This window comes from Sycon ciliatum, chromosome 2 (assembly GCF_964019385.1).
Source record: "Sycon ciliatum chromosome 2, ocSycCili1.1, whole genome shotgun sequence".
Classification (NCBI taxonomy): domain Eukaryota; kingdom Metazoa; phylum Porifera; class Calcarea; order Leucosolenida; family Sycettidae; genus Sycon; species Sycon ciliatum.
This window is the reverse complement of record NC_088644.1, coordinates 23707366-23726515: the sequence shown is the minus strand read 5'-3', so window position 1 is coordinate 23726515 and position 19150 is coordinate 23707366. Positions and strand designations below refer to the sequence as shown.

General features: G+C 47.1%; 1 protein-coding gene across 3 annotated transcripts in view; it reads left to right on the top strand.

Moving 5' to 3' along the window:
- Positions 1–12100: 12100 nt before the first annotated feature.
- Positions 12101–19150, top strand: part of LOC135809295 (uncharacterized) — a 37037-nt gene continuing 29987 nt past the window's right edge. Inside the window, exons 1-4 of one of the 3 annotated variants that reach the window (XM_065322621.1) lie at positions 12101–12656; positions 12711–12913; positions 14747–16221; positions 18430–18757. In XM_065322621.1, coding sequence (XP_065178693.1) covers positions 14769–16221; positions 18430–18757 — 1781 coding nt within the window. In that variant the 5' untranslated portion in view covers positions 12101–12656; positions 12711–12913; positions 14747–14768. Of the gene's footprint in view, positions 13011–14746; positions 16222–18429; positions 18758–19150 lie in introns of all 3 variants that reach the window. The other 2 variants (XM_065322619.1, XM_065322620.1) reach the window with 2 other exon arrangements.

The following is a 19150-nucleotide window of genomic DNA, read 5'->3' as shown; positions in this document are numbered from 1 at the left end:
TGTCGACAGGGACGTAGATCTACGCAGGATCCGGAATGAGGGGGGGGGGGGGGGTGCTCCAACATTTCACCAAAGAACCGAATAATGCATTAGCCCGTGCTTCACACAGCCGGACATGTCCATGCGCCTGCATGCGGACCACACGCATGAACGAGCACACACAGAATAGTCTGGTTGAGTTAAATTGGATAGGTGGAGTGCTGGATTCGAACAACTGGTGCAATGTCACGTGACTCGGCAAATGAGTCGCAACGCGAAAAGACTCTGCTGAGTCGCGAACAGGCAATGACTCTGCAACTGAGTCGCAAGCAAGCAAACAGGGCAAACCAGTTGTGAGCGAACAGCCGCACTCCCCAATGTTTTATTTTATTTGTATGGTTTTTTTAAAAAGAATTGAATATGGCAAGTTACAGCGGATGCAAGTGCAGACCACATAGGCTGCAGAGAATATAGCAACATGTTAACGTAGAGCAACAGCTATAGGGTGGGTGTTGGTGGGGAAGAAAAAGCAAGGAGCAAAACTGTGAAAGCCAGGCAACAGCAGCGAACTCTACTTTCACAAAGGCAACACTCAAAGCAAGGCACGTGGGAAAAGTTTGGAGCAGAAGAAATACGAGGTGTGAGCTGCAACCTCTCTTGGCCCGGTTTCGGAGCTGCGCTGTAGATTACTGATTAGCGACGTGAATCTGCGTGATTGATTAGTGTAATCAAGCTGCCAGCTGGCAGGTGTTCATGCGGCGCTAACACGCTCTAGCCACTGGCTAGTGCGCCATTATTCCTGTGTATGTGATGCATGGATGGTTGATATCTTGATTTTTAGTGCGCTATTTACCATGATTTACCAAGTCAAGGGAAAATGTAGGACCTGTTCTGTAGGATGGAGCAACCATGAATCCCAAGCATACCCCTCCCTTTGGAGGACAAAATGTACTTTCTCTTTAAACTAGATCCAAGAGTACACTGCTCTTGCTAGATCTTATCACGAAAACAGTTTTAATTTGACTAATGCACTTTGCAGTACTAGTAACAACTTACAATATGTTCACATATTAAATAATAAATAGGCAAGAAGGCAAAACTACCCTTACAACTTCTGGCAAAAATAAACTCCCAAGAGCATACTCTTGCTTCTGGTAAGTGGAGAAGTGTAGAAACAGGTATTAGAGGAAGCAAGTGCAATGGATGGTGGTAGCTTCACAAACAGGATAGTAGCAGAGGGCTGCCACTTTTCTGTTGGCAGAAATCAGAAACAGTGTCTGAGGTGTTCAATGGCAGGGAGTCGAGGGGGCAGCAACGCCTTTAGAAGCCGTGGCATAATTTGGGTTTCGAGAACCCGAAACAACAGATTAGTACACTTTCGTGAATAATCGTTTTCATTCGGTTTGGCGGAACAACTGATTGGAATGTTCCCGGAAAATCAGAATAGAACAAGTCGAGGCCATGACAATAATGGATAACCCTCTGTCCTAGGGACCAGCGGATTCTGCTCGAAAACGGGTGGCAGATTCTGCTCGAAAACGGGTGGCAGATTCTGCTCGAAAAGAAGTGAAATTGGCGGAACCATACAAACCTTATGGCGGGCAATTCCTCGAATTCTGCTCCATTTCTTTATCCACATACCAAACATGCATGAAACTTACCAGAAAAAGTACCGAATTCTGCCAATTTTTCTGCCGGCAGAATCCGCCGGACCCTACTCTGTCCTGGCACATGAAAGTACAATCATCATGTACTTGGAAGTACATGACATTGTAATAACACAGTGAACTATGATCAAGTACAAGTAGTGACAGCGAGTTGAAAGCAAAACATCAGTTAGAACACTTTGTTCTTGCCATTGTGAACCTCAGCATTTCGTATTCAGGAGGGATACCAGGATCCTTATACTCGAGCTTGCAGTCTTTATAAAATGCCCACGCGAACGATGTGGGACGGCACGAACTCCAGAAAAACGATATGCGCTCTGGGGCGGAATGGTGCAGAGCGCGATGAATTTGCTTGGTGCGGAAGAGAGCTCAGCATTCGAGACCACAACGGCTTCAGTAACAAGTAGACATTGCGCAGGAAGGGTCGCACCAATGTTCGAACACAGAAAACAGCGATTCCGACAGTCTGACTAAGACGAGCCAAGTCACAAACATTGCGATGTGCGAAGCGACAATTTTAATGACGCGGAGGAAGTACATGTAGTGACAGCGAGTGACAGCGAGTTGAAAGCAAAAAATCAGTTGGAAAAATCTGATAGTTGCGCTACCAAAAATCACATTCAAAAGTCTGGTTTATGAACATTACCATTTCCTCGTTCAGAATTTGAGTACAATACAGTTTTCTAAATATCAAATTCAATCACATGTCAATAAATAGCCTCGCTCAAGACCTTTCCAATGGGCCGTCATTTGCGTACATCGGACAATTGGTCGCAAAAGTTATGGTACTTTTAGTGGCATGGGTACATCAAGTTTGCCGATGTCGAAAAATTAAATTATTTGAGCACCCAAAGTCACCTGGTCACCGTGCCAGCAGGCGACAACTTACTTTCACACCAAGGTTCAACTCGAGTTCAACTCGAGTGACAGGAGCGCACCCAAAAAAGGTCAAACAGGCGGTAAGTTGTACCCTGCAGGCGCTAGGCTAGGTACAGTGACCAGGTGACTGTTGTACGCAGGAGCACGTGACCGGTTGTTCGACCATGTTCGATTGGGAATAAAGGAGGAACGCTGCATCGCAGCATTCTCGGACCAAAACCAGTCGACTCAGCGTCCAAAAGACTACAACATATGGGCCAATCGTGATCATCCGTGCATTTATAAGAACAAAATGGCGCTTTTAGTGACATTTTGCATACAAATCCCCATCTAGTAGGGCGCAGTCACCCAGTTTCGGTGGAAGTGCGTGAGTTCGATTGGGAATAAAGGAGGAATGGAGCGTCTCAGCTTCCTCGGACCAAGACCATTCGACTCGGCACCCCGAAGACTACAACTGGTGACAATTTGATTTTAGGCTTAACTTCCCCTTTAAGTTAAGCTGGAATCCACGCTTCCTACCGACTAACTGACACTTGTTGGGCTCAATATGAGTTGCAACGGCTGTCTGGCGCTTTCTCCTGTGCTTCAGACGACTGGCAGTCAGGCAAGTGTCAGTTGGCAGGAAGCCGCACACCCAATCCTACCATCTACTAGTACTTGTACAACTAGAAAGACACATCCCCATCTCTTTCTCTCCCTCTCTCTCTCTTTCTCTGCATTTTGTTTTGTAAGTGAGCTGTGCTGCATTCCTGCAACAGACTGGTACAAACATGTACATCATACATGCGTGTCTCCTTTCCCCTTCGTATTCTGCTCTTCTAGGTTCTGCTTGTAACTTGTAAGTAACAAAAAGGGTGACAGGTGGAATATACCCGGTGGTGGTGTGAACCCTCGAGAACTTGCTGCCACGTGTGCACTTCGCGAGGCTACGTGCATTCTGCTTTTACTTGTTGCAAGGACAATCTTCTCAAACGCTGCGGCTGTGTTTCGCCTTGAGTCTTGGACTCCATTCAATTGTCTGGATGTAGTTGGCATCGTGAGCACTCTGTAAGAAGACATTAGGGTCTGTTGAGAATGCCCAAGTAAAATAATACTATATAATACAAAATACAAAGCATGATAAGGTAGGTCACTTTGGGACGGTGCACAATGTCCGAGATAATTCAAGATTGGAATGTCACATTAGCACGCCGCAGTGTGCATCGGTTCGATCCAAGGTGTGCGTATTCGTTGTGCTACTGTAGGCCGGTGTCAGCGGTCAACTGCTACGCTTTGTTGGAGTCTACGAATCATCCGCATGTAAGACTCCATGCCGCACTGCCACGATGGTGTTGCACGTGAAGTCAGTGTCCAATAGCTGGGAAGGCAACACCCCACGTGAGTACCCAGCCAATACATGTAGTTCCAGTAGTTATGATTCTTTGCTATTACTATTAGTATTGCTTGTTCTCCAACTATAATGGACACTAGTGTTCCATCCCCACCGCCACCTGTATCTGAAGGGCTGGAATGCGTGACCCCGCGTGCTATCGCGGTGCCGTGAATGTCGAGTGTGAGTGGAACCGCTGCAAGCTGGAACTTCAGCACTTACCATGAACCAGTAGAGCAGCAGTGGCGGAGCCCTCAGGCAAAAACTGCAGGTAACCGTCATTCTACGATGACGTCATGTTTGCAGTTTGGGTTTAGAACTTAGGAATACAGGCGTGTTCACGTTCAAATGCAGTGCAGCTCCATGGTCAGAAATATTTTGTTCCTGATCATAGTGTTCATATGTTTTTCCTCCGCTTGCAGTTGGTCGCAAGAGGTGTTGAATGCCAGTGGAGACAGCGCTTGAGGAACTTTCTTACAAACCCTACCAACTAGAAGCCTAGAGTTTGCACTTCGTTATATCTATGGCTTTTACAGTATTTAGCTGCCTATTAATGGCATTGGATCATATTGTAGCGGCTAGCACGAAACTTGGCAAAATAATTTAACCCTGATACATCTGCTCTGCGCCTTTTCTTGCACTTCAGACTGACTGGTGCAGTCCCCTAGGAAATCATGTTAAAGGGGAAGTTAAGGCAAAAATTAAAATTTCACCAGTTGTAGTCTTCGGGGTGCTGAGTCAAATGGTCTTGGTCCGAGAAAGCTGAGACGCTTCCTTCCTACTTAAATCCCAATCGAACTCGCGCACTTCCACCGAAACTGGGTGACTGCGCCCTACGAGATGGGGATTTGTATGCAAAATGTCACTAAAAGCGCCATTTCGTTCTTATAAAAGCACGGATGACCGCGATTGGCCCATATGTTGTAGTCCTTTGGACGCTGAGTCGACTGGTTTTGGTCCGAAAAGGCTGCGATGCAGCGTTCCTCCTTTATTCCCAATCGAACATCGTTGAAGAAGCGGTCACGTGCTCCTGGGTGCCAAAATCACCTGGTCACCACGCCAGCAGGCGACAACTTTCACACCAAGGTTCAACTCGAGTGACAGGACTGCACCCAAAAAAGGTCAAAACAGGCTAGTAAGTTGTACCCTGCAGGCACGGTGACCAGGTGACTGGTGTACGCAGGAGCACGTGACCGCTTGTTCAACCATGTTCGATTGGGAATTAGGGGCGAACGCTGCATCGCAGCCTTTTCGGACCAAAACCAGTCGACTCAGCGTCCAAAAGACTACAACATATGGGCCAATCGCGGTCATCCGTGCTTTTATAAGAACGAAATGGCGCTTTTAGTGACATTTTGCATACAAATCCCCATCTCGTAGGGCGCAGTCACCCAGTTTCGGTGGAAGTGCGCGAGTTCGATTGGGATTCAAGTAGGAAGGGAGCGTCTCAGCTTCCTCGGACCACGACCATTCGACTCAGCACCCCGAAGACTACAACTGGTGAAATTTTAATTTTTGCCTTAACTTCCCCTTTAAGCTGATTTTTAGAATTTTTTAAAGATTTTTTTCTATTTTGTAACCGGGAAATTAGAGCATTGCTGGTCCTTGGTTCAAGTCCTGGTAGAACAGACAGCTGTAAGCTCTTCTTTCGTTTTCTTCTCTCTTTACTGCTACCATTGCCATTTTCGTGCTAAAACATAGCTCTTCTTTCACACGGTCTTTTCGCAACTGTTATCACTGCCATTTCCTAACAGAATACTCTGATTTGAAAATTTTTAGGCGCTCAAAATGATAGGTAAAGGGGCACTGACGGACCAGGTAACATGAATTTGTACAGAAAAGAAGTTCACTATTGGATGACGTGTGTCAATGTTTGAGCTGCTTGATATGTTAGGTATGAAAGAGATGTACCAAAAGTAACAAAAATTGCACCGACACTTTCTGAAATTACAAAACAATGAAAACATGTACATGTACTTCGAAGTACCGTATTTTTCGGAGCATAAGCCGCACTTTGAACACTCGAAATTCACCTCCCCAAAAAGCCAGTGCGGCTTTACTTCATTTCGCACCGGAGAAAATCATCGCGCGATCGTCGTGCGATGGACCAAACAAGTTGAGCTCAAGTCGCTTTTCGCAATACGACGCGTTTCCTGTACGCGAAATGAGATGCGATCGAGAGTTTTTCTGCAAAACTTCGCATCGCGGGTTGTCGCAGGTCGCATCGCGGGTGGTCACAGGTTGCATCGCGGGAAGTTGAGTCCAGTTCAACGTATGCAACGAGCGCGAGCGACGCGCATCTCTTTCTACGTGGCAGACCCACGTGACAGCTCGCGTACGGTTTTGGACTGGGCGTGCCCTGCGGGATGGCGCTGTGATGTGCCATGCATTGTGCATCGAAAACTCTTTGCGCGATACGAAAAAGACTTTCGCTCATCGCATTGCAGAAGTGATATTGTGCATCGCGCTTAAAACGGGATTCACAGAAGCGCAATGTGATGCGCGACGCAACACACGCGAAACCTGGAAATCCCCAAATCGCATCCTTCTTGGGCAACTTTCGCGATGTGACGTACAATTTGGACCTTTTTGCACCAAAGTTGTACAAAGGGTTCAAGAGTCGCTTGTATATTTATAAAAGTTGTACGCAGCCACGCAAACACCAAGGTCACGTACTCACCTGCATTGAACTTTGCGCCAAATCAGCAAAGCGACGTCACATCGCTGACTTTTTCTGTAAATGGCATTTCACGAGTTAGCATCACACGTCGCCGTCGCAGATCGCGTTGCATTGTGCATCACATCGCAAAAAAGCTTCTGTGAATCCTGCTTTTATTATACAGTCAGACCTAGCCTAACCGCAGACATCCGTTTCCACAAAAATATCCGGATAGGCGAGGGAACCGGATAATCGAACACGCATACTATGCATGACATATGCTGTAAATCGGTAACCAACGATTCTCTTCCGGATGGCGAGGGTTCCGGATAAAAGAGGACCGGACTGTACTCCGTGGTAAAATGAACGGGGTGAAGTAAAGTGGGGTAGCATGCGTAACTGGCAAAAAAAATACAACAGCGAAACGCGATGTGTAGCTACGCGTATGCGCATGGACGACGCACATTGGGTATCCGTCTACTCACTCAACGGGCTTTTTTTCAAAGCCACACAACAATCCGAAGAAACAGGATTGCACACACACACACACACACACACACACACACACACACACACACACACACACACACACACACACACCTTTGACCTTTGACGCCCATCGCCGGAGGCGATGATAGCAATGCTACGGCAGAAGCCATAGCAACTTGTGCTGGGATTGCACCATTCAACAGCTTGCAAGGCTGAAGAATTGACCGTCACTATTCAGCCTGGTCTACACCATACAGCTATTTGAAGTGACTTTTTCTGGCCAGTGAATCCCTATTTTTGGTCTTTTTTCTTTTTTCTTTTTTTTTTTTCTTTTTTTTTTCCCACACACACATCACACCACATACTCCGGCATGCACTGGCTGTTGCCACACACACACACACACACACACACACACACACACACACACACACACACACACACACACACACACACACACACACACACACACACACACACACATCTCAGACCTCATCGCGGAAGCGATGATAGCGATGATAGCGAACAGCTATGATAGACATAGCAACTTGTGCTGGGATTACACCATTCAACAGCTTGCAAGGCTGATGAATTGACCGCCACTATTTTTAGCCTGGTATCCACCACACAGCTGACACACACCACACACACACACACACACCACACACACACCACACACACACACACACACACACACACACACACACACACACACACACACACAGTCACACACACACAGTCACACACACACACCCACACAGTCAAACACACACACACACACACACAGTCAGCCACACACACACACACACACACACACACACACACACACACACACACACACATGCACGCACACCATGTACCATGCATACGCCCGTCGCAAGAGAAGCACGCAAATCTGCAAATGCACCGGATGTGCACCCACAGATTTTCTCTTTATAGCAAAGATAGCGGATCTGATTCTGATTGAGACAGATCAAGACAAGCGCCAGATAACTGTCTAATCCACACAACTGGCGAAGCCATGTGAATCGACCCCCCAATGCACACCTGGTCTACACCACACCGAATACATCGGAATAGGACGGCCAAGACAGTTACCTATGCACACCCTACACTTGCTGGGGTAACCAGTGAGTGTAGGGGTAACCAGTGAGTGCACACACACACACACACACACACACACACACCTGCACACCATTTGGGACCATTTGACGCCCATCGCCGGAGGCGATACTACAGCAGGAGTTGTAATATGAGTACAGAAGGAGAAAGTGTTATCGTTGCAGTTGTTTGGTGTCACACCTCGTGAAAGTGTGACAAGTGTTTCATGATGTGTTCAACGTGTTTGTCTACAACTTGCAGCTTTTGTTTTAGTTTTTTTAAACACTGTTTAAAACATTATATCGCCTATGTTGAAGTGTTGACTTTTTTCTTTCTTTCTCTATAGTTATGTGTTTTTCCAAATTTCCAACATTCCCTGTACTATCCTGAAGAGAAGGGAAAGAAAACGTTTGATAGAAGGAGATGTTTACTGAATTGTGTGGATGTGCGTCTTTGCATGCGAAGGTGCAGATCGCGAAACTGTTTTTCTCCGCCTCCAAACTACCGCTTGAATCATAAGTAGGCAAATATTACATTCAGATGTATTACAAAAGTGGCCAGAAAACCAACACTGCCAATATCAACTTGAAAGGCTATGGCATTTTTATGCCATTTTATCATTAAATTTTTAGGCTGGACTTTCCTCAGCGTGCGATCCTACTGTACGCAATTGTGATTATGGGTCAGCGTGTGTCACACTGCCTTCATGGCGTAACTCATCATAGTACATCATACCCAGCTGTATTCGTACGCTGAATGACCACGCGACGGGCAGCGTCAGCATGCACACTTTAGCTTGATGTGTTCAAACTCTGGTGCCAACCACAGACTCTGGGTGCACAGACTTCAGTACAGTCCAACGGCTAGCTGGCGCTTTTGAAACGTAGCGGGATTTTCCATTCACAGCAATGTGCTGATGAAGGTGCATGATGTCATCAAGACAGCGTGCCATTCAGCTGTCCCAGTATCCATGGAAACAATTCACAGTTACTAGTAGCACATGGTGTGTCATGCTGTTGGCTATAGAGTCTTGATCAGGGGCATTGCAAGGTATTTTAGGCTGGTACATGTACAGTCAACCACTTGAAGTACAATTACTTGTGGGGTTGGGTTGCTTCTCTGAAAATTTTCGAATTTTAGAGCCCAAATCAGTTCAGTGGCTTTTATTGCTTCACAGGGCACGTGGGACGAAGAGTGGTACAGCCAATACGGTAGTGACCGTACTTGTAGCGTGTCCGACGCCCCCGCTCTTGATCATATACTTCAGACAAACAGACTGGCTCAGAGAACCTTTCCCAAGCTGCTAAGACTGGACCGTTCCTATCATGCAATCAGACTCGATCGAAGGTCATGGCTTTCTTCTCCCGACCCAGACCTTGTCAAATCGCACATCCTTGTATAGCCATAGTATTCGTAAAGCGGACAACACGTGGCCACTTAGTAATTGCAGGCAAAAGGAGGACGTCACCATCATCATCAGGCCTCACGTGGATGAAAGGGTGTATGCACAAAGGCACTAGAAATATAGAATGCTGGCCTGCTAGCTAGTCTTCGCAAGAATTATTTTTTAAATAAAAACGCTAAAACTACTAAAAAAAAACAATACAAAACAACGCTGGATGAATGTCATCGATGAAAATTAATGTAACTCACAAGAGATGTGCATGACTCGGGCATAGTCTGTGATACTCCACATAGGAAGGATGGGTGAACCCCTGGCAACTTCTCAACACAAATCAGCTCAGCCAGCTACCATTAATCATTCACTGTCCACTGTTCAATTCGTGTACACTTTATCCATGAATTTCGCCAGTTTCACATCCCTGGCAGATAGTCCACCGACGTCGTGAGTACTAAGCGTGACCTCAACGCGATTGTAGACGTTGAACCACTCTGGGTGATGGTTCATCTGGTCGGCCTTCAGTGCAACTCTCGTCATGAATCCGAAAGCAGCATTGAAATCAGAGAAGTTGTATGTCTTCTTGATCGCGTCACGACCGTCCACCATCGCCCACTCATTACTGATCAAAGTCGGGAGATCCTCTTCCCTATTCCATGCGGGCCTCTTGGCATCAGGTGATGAAGACATGGTTCTAGAGATGATGAAGTTGCTTTTCAGAGAATGAAAATTGCGACAAATAATTAGTTGTGAGAATGGCCTCCCCAAACTCATTATTCACAACAAGCAAACAGAAACAAAAAACTGAGAAAGTGAAGATTTGTCCGTACGATTATTTTCATAGTTTAGCAAAATAATAATAATTTTTGGCAAAAAAATTATCGCGATGCATCAAAAAGCGATGCATCAAGAGTAATTTATGTACTTTTAGCTCTGCAGGGTTTTTTCATTTTTTTCATCAGCCTGTGCAGTGTGTTACGTCACGACGGTACATACCGTAATCATACCGGTTATGGTACCATGTCCATGATGTACAGGGAGCCCTACACATACCAGTGTGGCAGTATGATTGTGTAGGCTCCCTGACCCTGGTCAACTGATGGCCAACGCTCTGAAGACAGTGAAGTGTGCAGTGGAAGCGATCCTGCAGGCGTGGTAGCAACTTCCCCGCCGAGGTAACTGCAGCAGTGGCCGGTCTCTCTGCGGCAGGAGATCTACTTACGGCTGGCCTCACCAACACAGATGATCAACCCTCGCTGCCAGACCTCATCCTCGTTACGGACAGTCGTTCGTTGACTGATTTTGTTGCCGGCGATCCGTACCGTATGAGCCCAGATACGATTCCTGTGTTTGAGGCTATCAAGAGCATTAGCCAGCTTGTTACCAGCATCCACCTTGTCTGGGTTAGCAGTCACTGTGGCTTATTCCTCAATGACAAAGTAGATCGCCTGGCTGCGGCTGGTACCCAGGTTCCCCAGGGTCACGTCCGTCTTCCAGTGCAAGCCACCAAGACTGCAGTCCGCAAGGCAACACGGTACCCGCCACCACTGCTCGACACCAAGAAGCTCGGTGACCTTCGGACACGGAAAGCGTCCTGCAAGCTGAACCAGCTGATGACCGGCCACTGTAGTCTTCTGAATGGCTACCTCCACCGCATTGGAGCTGCAGACTCGCCTCACTGTGTCTTCTGCCCTGGCGTCGTCGAGGATGCAATACACTTCCTTTTCGACTGCCCAGGAAGAGCACAAAGCCGCCACTCTGCAGCTCTTCAGTCGTCTTCATCCGTCAGTCAAGCTGTAGCCGACTCTCCCTACAATATTGCACGATTCTTGCAGTTGGAGAAACTGCTATGAAGTTTCGAACACAGTCTTGAAACACGATACATGATGAATTGCTGCTATTAAGTATTATTATGTGAACTCTCATTACTGCGGTATTACCTTCCACATAGTCATTACCATGATTACTGACATTAGTCTAGCATGGCGTCATATTTTGTCTCAATTCAGTGTTTTCCGAAGAATATAAAAAAAAAAGAAAAAAAGTCTTGTAGTTAGTTGTAGATCTACCAAGTGTACCATGGTGTACAGCGCGCTACCATAACAATGGTGACCATGGACATGGCGTGCAGGAGCGCTGATCAAGCACAGACTGTCATCAAGGACATTCATGGTCATGCATGCCATGACTGAGATTTGCGACAGACCGGCGCGGTGCAGAGCTTGTCAACCATTGGCATTGGCATTGTAAATTATTAATATTATTATTTGAACCAACCACCAGGCCAGGGCTAGGGCCGGCCAGGGTTATGACCGCGAAGGACTAAAGCCAAAAAGCAAGTAAAGGACATAGCGCTTAGTCATAGGTACTAGGTACTATAACTTAGTATAAGGGACGCTGGTCTAGGGCCCTGGCCTGGGCCTGGACCCTGCTAGCTGTTGCCGAAAGTCTTCCATCGCCCAGGCGCGTGTATAGGCTGCAGCTGACACTCGGGAGTGACAGCAGACACGCCGATACGACCATAGAATGTGTACAACATGTAACATCATAACAGTGCCAGCAGCCGACCTGCTGCCACTTGCGATCGCTCTTGAATGATCTAAAATTGAAAATGTCACACTAAAATACTCCCTGGTTACAGACTGCTGCGCTGTGAATCCACCCAATTTGAATTTTATCCCTGGACTACTTGGTCAATTGGAAAGAGTAATGGCACGTCCGCCGAGCAGGAGATATCTTTTCAATAACTACATTGTATGCTTGTACATTTAAATTGTGCAGTCCAACACTCTGAGCAGCTAGCGGAACTATGCGTGAACGGCGAATGCGAAAGTAACAGTTAGTTGGCAAAGGTACAGTGCAGTTACTGAGTTAGGCGTGCATGAAGGCTGAGACAGTGAGAGGACCGAGAATACTCGCAGTCACGACCATGAACTGCTGACGGGTTTCAATGATGATTATGATGATGAGTCCGAGCGTTGCTGCCGCTCCAGCTATGCCACGTCCACACTGAGATGACCCCGCCGTGCACAGCAGTACGCGTGGTAAGCTGATGAAGACTTCACCGAAGAGAAGGCGAACCAATCAACAACAGCTACCGGCCACGGGGTAGCGAGGCCGGCAACGAAGGCGAACCAATCAACAACAGCCACCGGCCACGGGGTAGCGAGGCCGGCAACATCTAACTGTCCTTGGACATCCGACTAGTAGTATTGATTTCCTCCAATCAGTGGCTGGCCAGTGAGCGGACCTGTGCGAGCCGATAGCACTGAGTCTGTCACGAGACACCGGTGCACACTGGCGACCCGTTCTGCCATAAATTACTTGAGCAGCCACAGCCTCAACTTCTCAAGTTCCCAAACTACTGAACAAAGTAAGCAAAAGTGGTACGGTTTGCCAAGTAACTAACTAAGAGCAGCGAACATCAATGTTTCTTCAATCTGTACCCAAGATAACGCGTGGTGATCATGGTACGTGTACATGAGAGTTGTACTCATTTCAATGCCTGGAGGGTAAATTGGGAATTGAATTGATCACACCCTCTTGTTTGTGTGTTTGTATTTATTTTGATTCGCCAATTCTAACGGGCATAGAACCCAATAACATGAAAGCGAATATGAAAATTATAATGAGAATGAGAATTAGATCTTCAGCGTAGAGTCAGCGGTGCATCAGAGGGAGATCGGGCACAACAGAAAGAGAACAGAAAACAGAAGATTTCGCTTGTCTTCAGCATCTACAGGGCACAGGGATAGGGGATTATCTGCGTGCGAAACTGCCGAGCGTGATGGATGGCACGGATGTCGCTGGGGAGGGCATTCCATAAAACAGCACCCTTACCCTTGAAAGCAAAGCGCCCCCGCCCCGCAACCGAATGGGAACCTGGCACGCACAGGCCCATGGCAGATTGGAGCCGAGTAGGGGGGTACTGTAAAGCGTGAAATTTTCGCGGCGTTTTTAGTTCGCGTTTTCAGAATCCGGACAGGTTTGCGAGGATTTAATTTTGCGATTGCAGAATGGCATTCTTGCTAAACCGGTGCCATTCTTGCTAAACCTTTCATGGATCTCCTTTTCGCGCTGTCTAAATTTCGCGATTTCCATGCGGTCGCGAATTTCGCAGAAATTAGACCATCGCAATAATTTCACGGTTTACAGTATGTCGCTTATCCGGGCGGTCCGGGACCGGGCACTGCCTATAACTTTGAAATGGCCGTGAATCTGAATTGCATGATGTTTCAATGGGGAAGGGGCCAAAGATCTGGAATATGACGTCACTATTTCCTCAAAATTTGAGGTTGGAAGAGTAGTAGAGTTCCACTACAGATTGCCAGCATGAGGTGGCCGTAACTTCGAGGCCCGGGTAAGATACTCATGAGTGTAAGGCATGTGAATGTTCTCCCGAAGAATCGGTACGTGCTGTGAATACGAAGCTACTGTTGTTGACATTGCAATCCGTTGAGAAGTCAAGCGGCCACGGGGCGCTGGCCTCGCAGCCGTGAGCACCGCGGGTCCATTTTACAGTGTTGCAGTGGGTGTAAGTAGGTGCTAAGGCAGTAAGGGCGCCGGCCCCGATCATACCACCCGATCATACCACCCGATCATACCACCCGATCATACCACCCGATTTCAATGCCCACAACAGTAGTTTTGCCGTGATTTCTTGAGTGAAAACTGGTCTGGTCTACACATGCCTAATATGGCAAAGTAGTGTAGTCCGTCAGATTTCAATGTGTTGACGTAGAAGCGGGCTGCCGGCAAGCAATAGAAGCATTCCGGCGCAAACAAACAGCCATGTTTGATCGGGGAGTGCCGTGGCACATGTTCTGTGGACCCATAGCTCTTGAACTTCATAGCCCCCTGCACAGCAGCAGTGGGTACTGTGAAACTCATTATTATTTTTATTACTGAATTTTAAATAGGGTAATCCCCACATATGCTGGTTTGATATCGTGGGTCCCATGGTGCATGGGGACCATAATTTAGAATGTGCAGCATCTTCAACACAGAGTCCAATGCTAAGAGAAGTGCATACTACATGATTGTACCAATAGAATATCCAGAATACAATGCTACACTGTACAGTAAGTGAAGTTTCACGGCCATACTATATACTCCTGTGTTGTTGTGTTGGGCTGGGCACAGCCTTTTACTGCAGTTAGACTACCTGAGCAACCTGGCTTGATTTGTTTATACGTATGTGTTCTAGAACATCCAGAGATCATTTGAAGATGCCACAGGAAAGGACCAAGACCAAGAAGAAAGCGAAGGGGCTGCACAAGAGCAGAGATACGGCACCTTATCCTGACAATTACCATCAGCCTTCAAGACGGAATGGTGGAATACTGTACGCGGGTGATTGGGAAGGCACTGCAGAGGAGGCCGCTGGTCTGGTCAGCAAACCAGTTGCTGTACAAGAAACTAACCGACATCCTCAACAACAACAGCAGCACAAGCAGCAGCAGCAGAAAAAACAGCGACAGCGGCATCGTCCACCTGAGGTAGTCATCGAAGCCACAGCACCGCAAACAGCAGTCAACGGTGCAGATACAGATGACGGCGGAGTGACTGTTCCAAGAGAATTGACACCACGCTGCAAAGACTTCCCGATCGGTGCTGCAGACAATGCTGAAGACATGCAGCCAGAGTCTGATGGTGGACGATCAGGTGGAACGGAGGAGTCCTGGTCATCTGATGACCTGCTAGGATCAGCTTACTCATTGACATCCATTAGCTCTGGGAGGGTCAGAAGGAGACGACGGAGACTCCAAACTCATCAAGCAGGTTCAAGGCGCAAAGAGCAGAAGGCTGCACATTCCGACTCTCAATCTGAGCAGGGCAGTGAACAGGAATTTGTATCAGTGGCTCAAAAGGCAACATCCAGTGGTGGAGAACACACAGCACCAGGCGGTCTGGATGCAATGATCGCCGGAGGGGAATATGCCGCACCATCGGCATTGCCGCGCCCGCAAGCCGCACACCACGGCGAAGAAGATGGCATGACATCTCGCCCTCGAGCTCCCAAGCCCATGGGGCAAGTTGTCACGGCAACACCTCGTAACGTGAGAGGCAAGCGGCAGGAGGAGGAAGCGGAGGCTGTAGTGACACCGTCTCCAAGTCCCGTGCTATACGAGCGCACTGAATCCCCAGGGTCTGATGAACAAGAGACCGTAGAGCCTGAATCCAGCAATGATGATGATGATGATGATGATGATGAAGAAGAAGAAGAAAATGAAGATGAAGAGGAAGAAGAAGAAGAAGAAGAAGAAGAAGAAGAAGAAGAAGAAGAAGAAGAAGAAGAAGAAGCAACGTATACTGCCGAGCAAGAAGCTACAGCATCACCTCATCGCAGCGGAGCTAGAGCCGCTGGACAGGACGGTGACACGTGGCAGTCCCGTGCGACAGTGCACGTACACTCTGACCTAAGCAGACCCGGCCGGCAGGGTGCAACCTCCGATAAGAACATACGAGGTGGACCTGGGCAACGGGCTGCTGGCCTCCCACCAGCCAAGAAAGGTCAAGCTGCAAAGAAAGGACAACGAACTAAACCAGGACGTACGACAGCGCCAAAGGAGCCCGACAAAAAGAGGGACCGAAAAAGAAATGGGAAAGAAGAAGAGAAGGTGGTTGAGGCAACCTTCATTATGGTCTTCCAGGTCACCGTGCAGTATCCACCTCCTAAAAGTAAGTCAGTTGAGAATCTTTAGACCGATGTCCCATTCAGAGTGAGGATGGGGTCAGGGTAGAGGGGGGGGGGGGGGCGCTCTCTGAACCTTCTTTGAAACATTGACCAGGGTTTGCCGCAGGAGGAGTGACGGTGGTGTGTGCATGTCTGTTTATATCTGTTTGCGCAGACGTGTGTGTGTTTAAGGGTGGGTGTGTATGCATGTGTGCGCGTAAGTGTACATAAAACTATGTATGTCCATGTGTGCATAAAGGGGTACACGTAGCTAACGTGTCGGGGGGGGGGGGGGGTGCAAATATCATCAAAATTGACATGCATACAGGCATCACCTAATCCAGACTGTCCATGCAGAAAGTAGACTGTGAGCCAGGCACCAAAAATCCTGTTAGAATATTTTTTCGTTCCGACCTTGAGCGTACCGCAATTTTTCCCCCCAGTTCGTTTCATCTACTCGACTAGATACGAATTCAGCTTGTTTTCACTTCCAAATCAGGCACGAACATGCCCAAATAGAAGGGAGAAACTACTTTGACCAAATCAATAGCCGCCATCGACAAGAACCAAGGTCACAAGAGCTGGAGCGGACTCCTGTTGCACCACTGACCTCGCTAAAATGTACGGTGGTGCAAACCCAGCTGGCAGCCGCATCATGACGATGTTTTTTCGTGGTTTCTATAGTATTGTGTGCAGTGCTAGTGCAGCGCAGTGGCAGTACGAACATCATCATACCCATCATATCAGTGTGCTAGCATGCTTGCTGCTGATCAGTCAAGCTAAACTAAAGGTTTTTGTAATCTGTTGGAGCAGAAATACATGTACATGTAGAACGTACAATGTACCTTATCTCCGGAGAGCTAATAACTGTTTCGGTCTTTTATACTGAAGTGCTTCAGAATATGATTAACATGAATATGCATGTATCTTTCCGCTTGTGTTCTCTACATACATGTACAATGGGTAATGTTTCAAAATAATTAATTATAATTCAAATAAACTACAGATCTGTATCTACCAGTATACCCCCTGTGGTCCTCTTACGTTACTGGTTACAGTCATTGCTCTACTCTTTGCACTTCAGTTAGGAAGCAATACAGCAGTACTTACGAAGTAACTTTACATTGATCAGTTATATGAGTGCAAATATACAAATCCTGTATCCAGCAACTTCTTTTTAAAACATTGTTCTGCCATACTGTACATGTATATATTATAGAGATGTAGAAGTGTAATGAGCATTGCACCGGATTAAACCAGATTCTCCTGGTTGTTGTTGATGGTCTTTTCCAGCCGTTGTCCGGAGAATTCGCTGTTGCTGGGCTTTGTATATTGAATGCCACCTGTTTTTTTCTGTACATTATCATTCCTGAAATGCATTTCGTGGTTGTCGGCACCATTTCATGTGCACTTACCTACCAGTGCATCGTCACTTCAAGTAATATTTAAAATGTGCACGTACTTTATATTATTATTATTATTATTATTATTATTATTATTATTTTATTTACTTTACTAGGGTGTTTCCCACAGACCTATGGTCTTCTTACGGGAGCCCCTAGAAAGGTTAAGCATGAACGAACAAATGGGCGATAATCTACAATGCACTTACATGCCGGTATGCGTAATTCTATAATTTTGGCTCGTATAGTTATTTTCACCCAGCTGCAATGACGCTTGATATACATTTCTTCATCCAGTGCTGTTGCCTGCTGAAAAAAGTAAGAAACACCTTCAAAATAGCATGTTGCTATGTCAGTTGCTATGTAGTTGCTATGGAAACGGGGTATGTTAAGATAATTGCTTATTTTGACTTCCCTGCAAGCTTCCCAAACTGACAACAATCAAAAATGATCTTCTATTAGGTCTCCCCACATGCTAAAAGAACAAAATCGCGGTACACCCAAAGTGGGAACGAAAATCATGAATTCATGCACTTGGCTCACAGTGTAAAGGTTTTAAAGAAGGAATTCTACTAGGGACTGGATATGGATGTGTTGCTTTCTGGTGGCGGGTCTCCTCTCTGACAACACCACCTATTCTAGGCGAGTATGCGGAAGAAAAGTTCGGAAGACCCCCTCTGTGTTCAGTGCATTGTGCTGATTAAACGTTACGGCATGAATAATGACGGTCGGTTTTTGCTGTATATATACCTGAAACGGTGAAGGGTTAAGATATCGCACATGTCTGTTGTGTTCGTATCTTGCTTGCAGAAATAGAGCCCGAGGATGAAAAGGTCGTCAAGCCTACAAACCAGAAAAAAAGTCGTGGAGCACCTGCTGCTGAGCATGAGGCCTTGCCCGCCGCTGGTAAGCCCAGGAAGGTGAAGAAGAGGCCTGGCAGCGAGCATGGCCAGGCGCCCAGCGATGGCGAACACTACTTCCACTTCAAGTACTCTATATTCGGCACGCAGCCGTGCGTGGAGTTCGACATGACGGTGATACCCAGCTTCAGAGCGGCCAAGGTCCATTCGCAGAAGCAGGCGGTCGCGTTGGTCGGAGAAGTGGACGAGAAGGGAATGCATTTCCTCTTCAGTATGACGTAAGTCAGCCCAGTCTTTGCGTCCGAGGACTAAATGTTCTGTTACAATAATTATGTACTGTACAAGTAATGCTCAAAGCTCACAGGTGTTTGAACTTGAATGGTCCTCACCGTGAAGTACAAGTGAGACCTCACCTAACCACGTACACTTTCCGATACGTCAAAGGTACTAATACATTCCAGGGTTCCAACCAAAGGGGGGGGGGCTGTGCGTGCCCTCCCCCCCCCCCCCCCACTGTAATTGAGCCCCCCCCCCCTGTGAACAAGTGATGCTCCCTACTCTTTTTTTGTTTTTTTTTGTGTTTTTTTCATGCCATTTAACGAAATTGCAGTCGGTAGTTCATATTTTGTGTGGAGTGAAGTTGGGGGTTTGCCCCTTACATTGCATTTTGC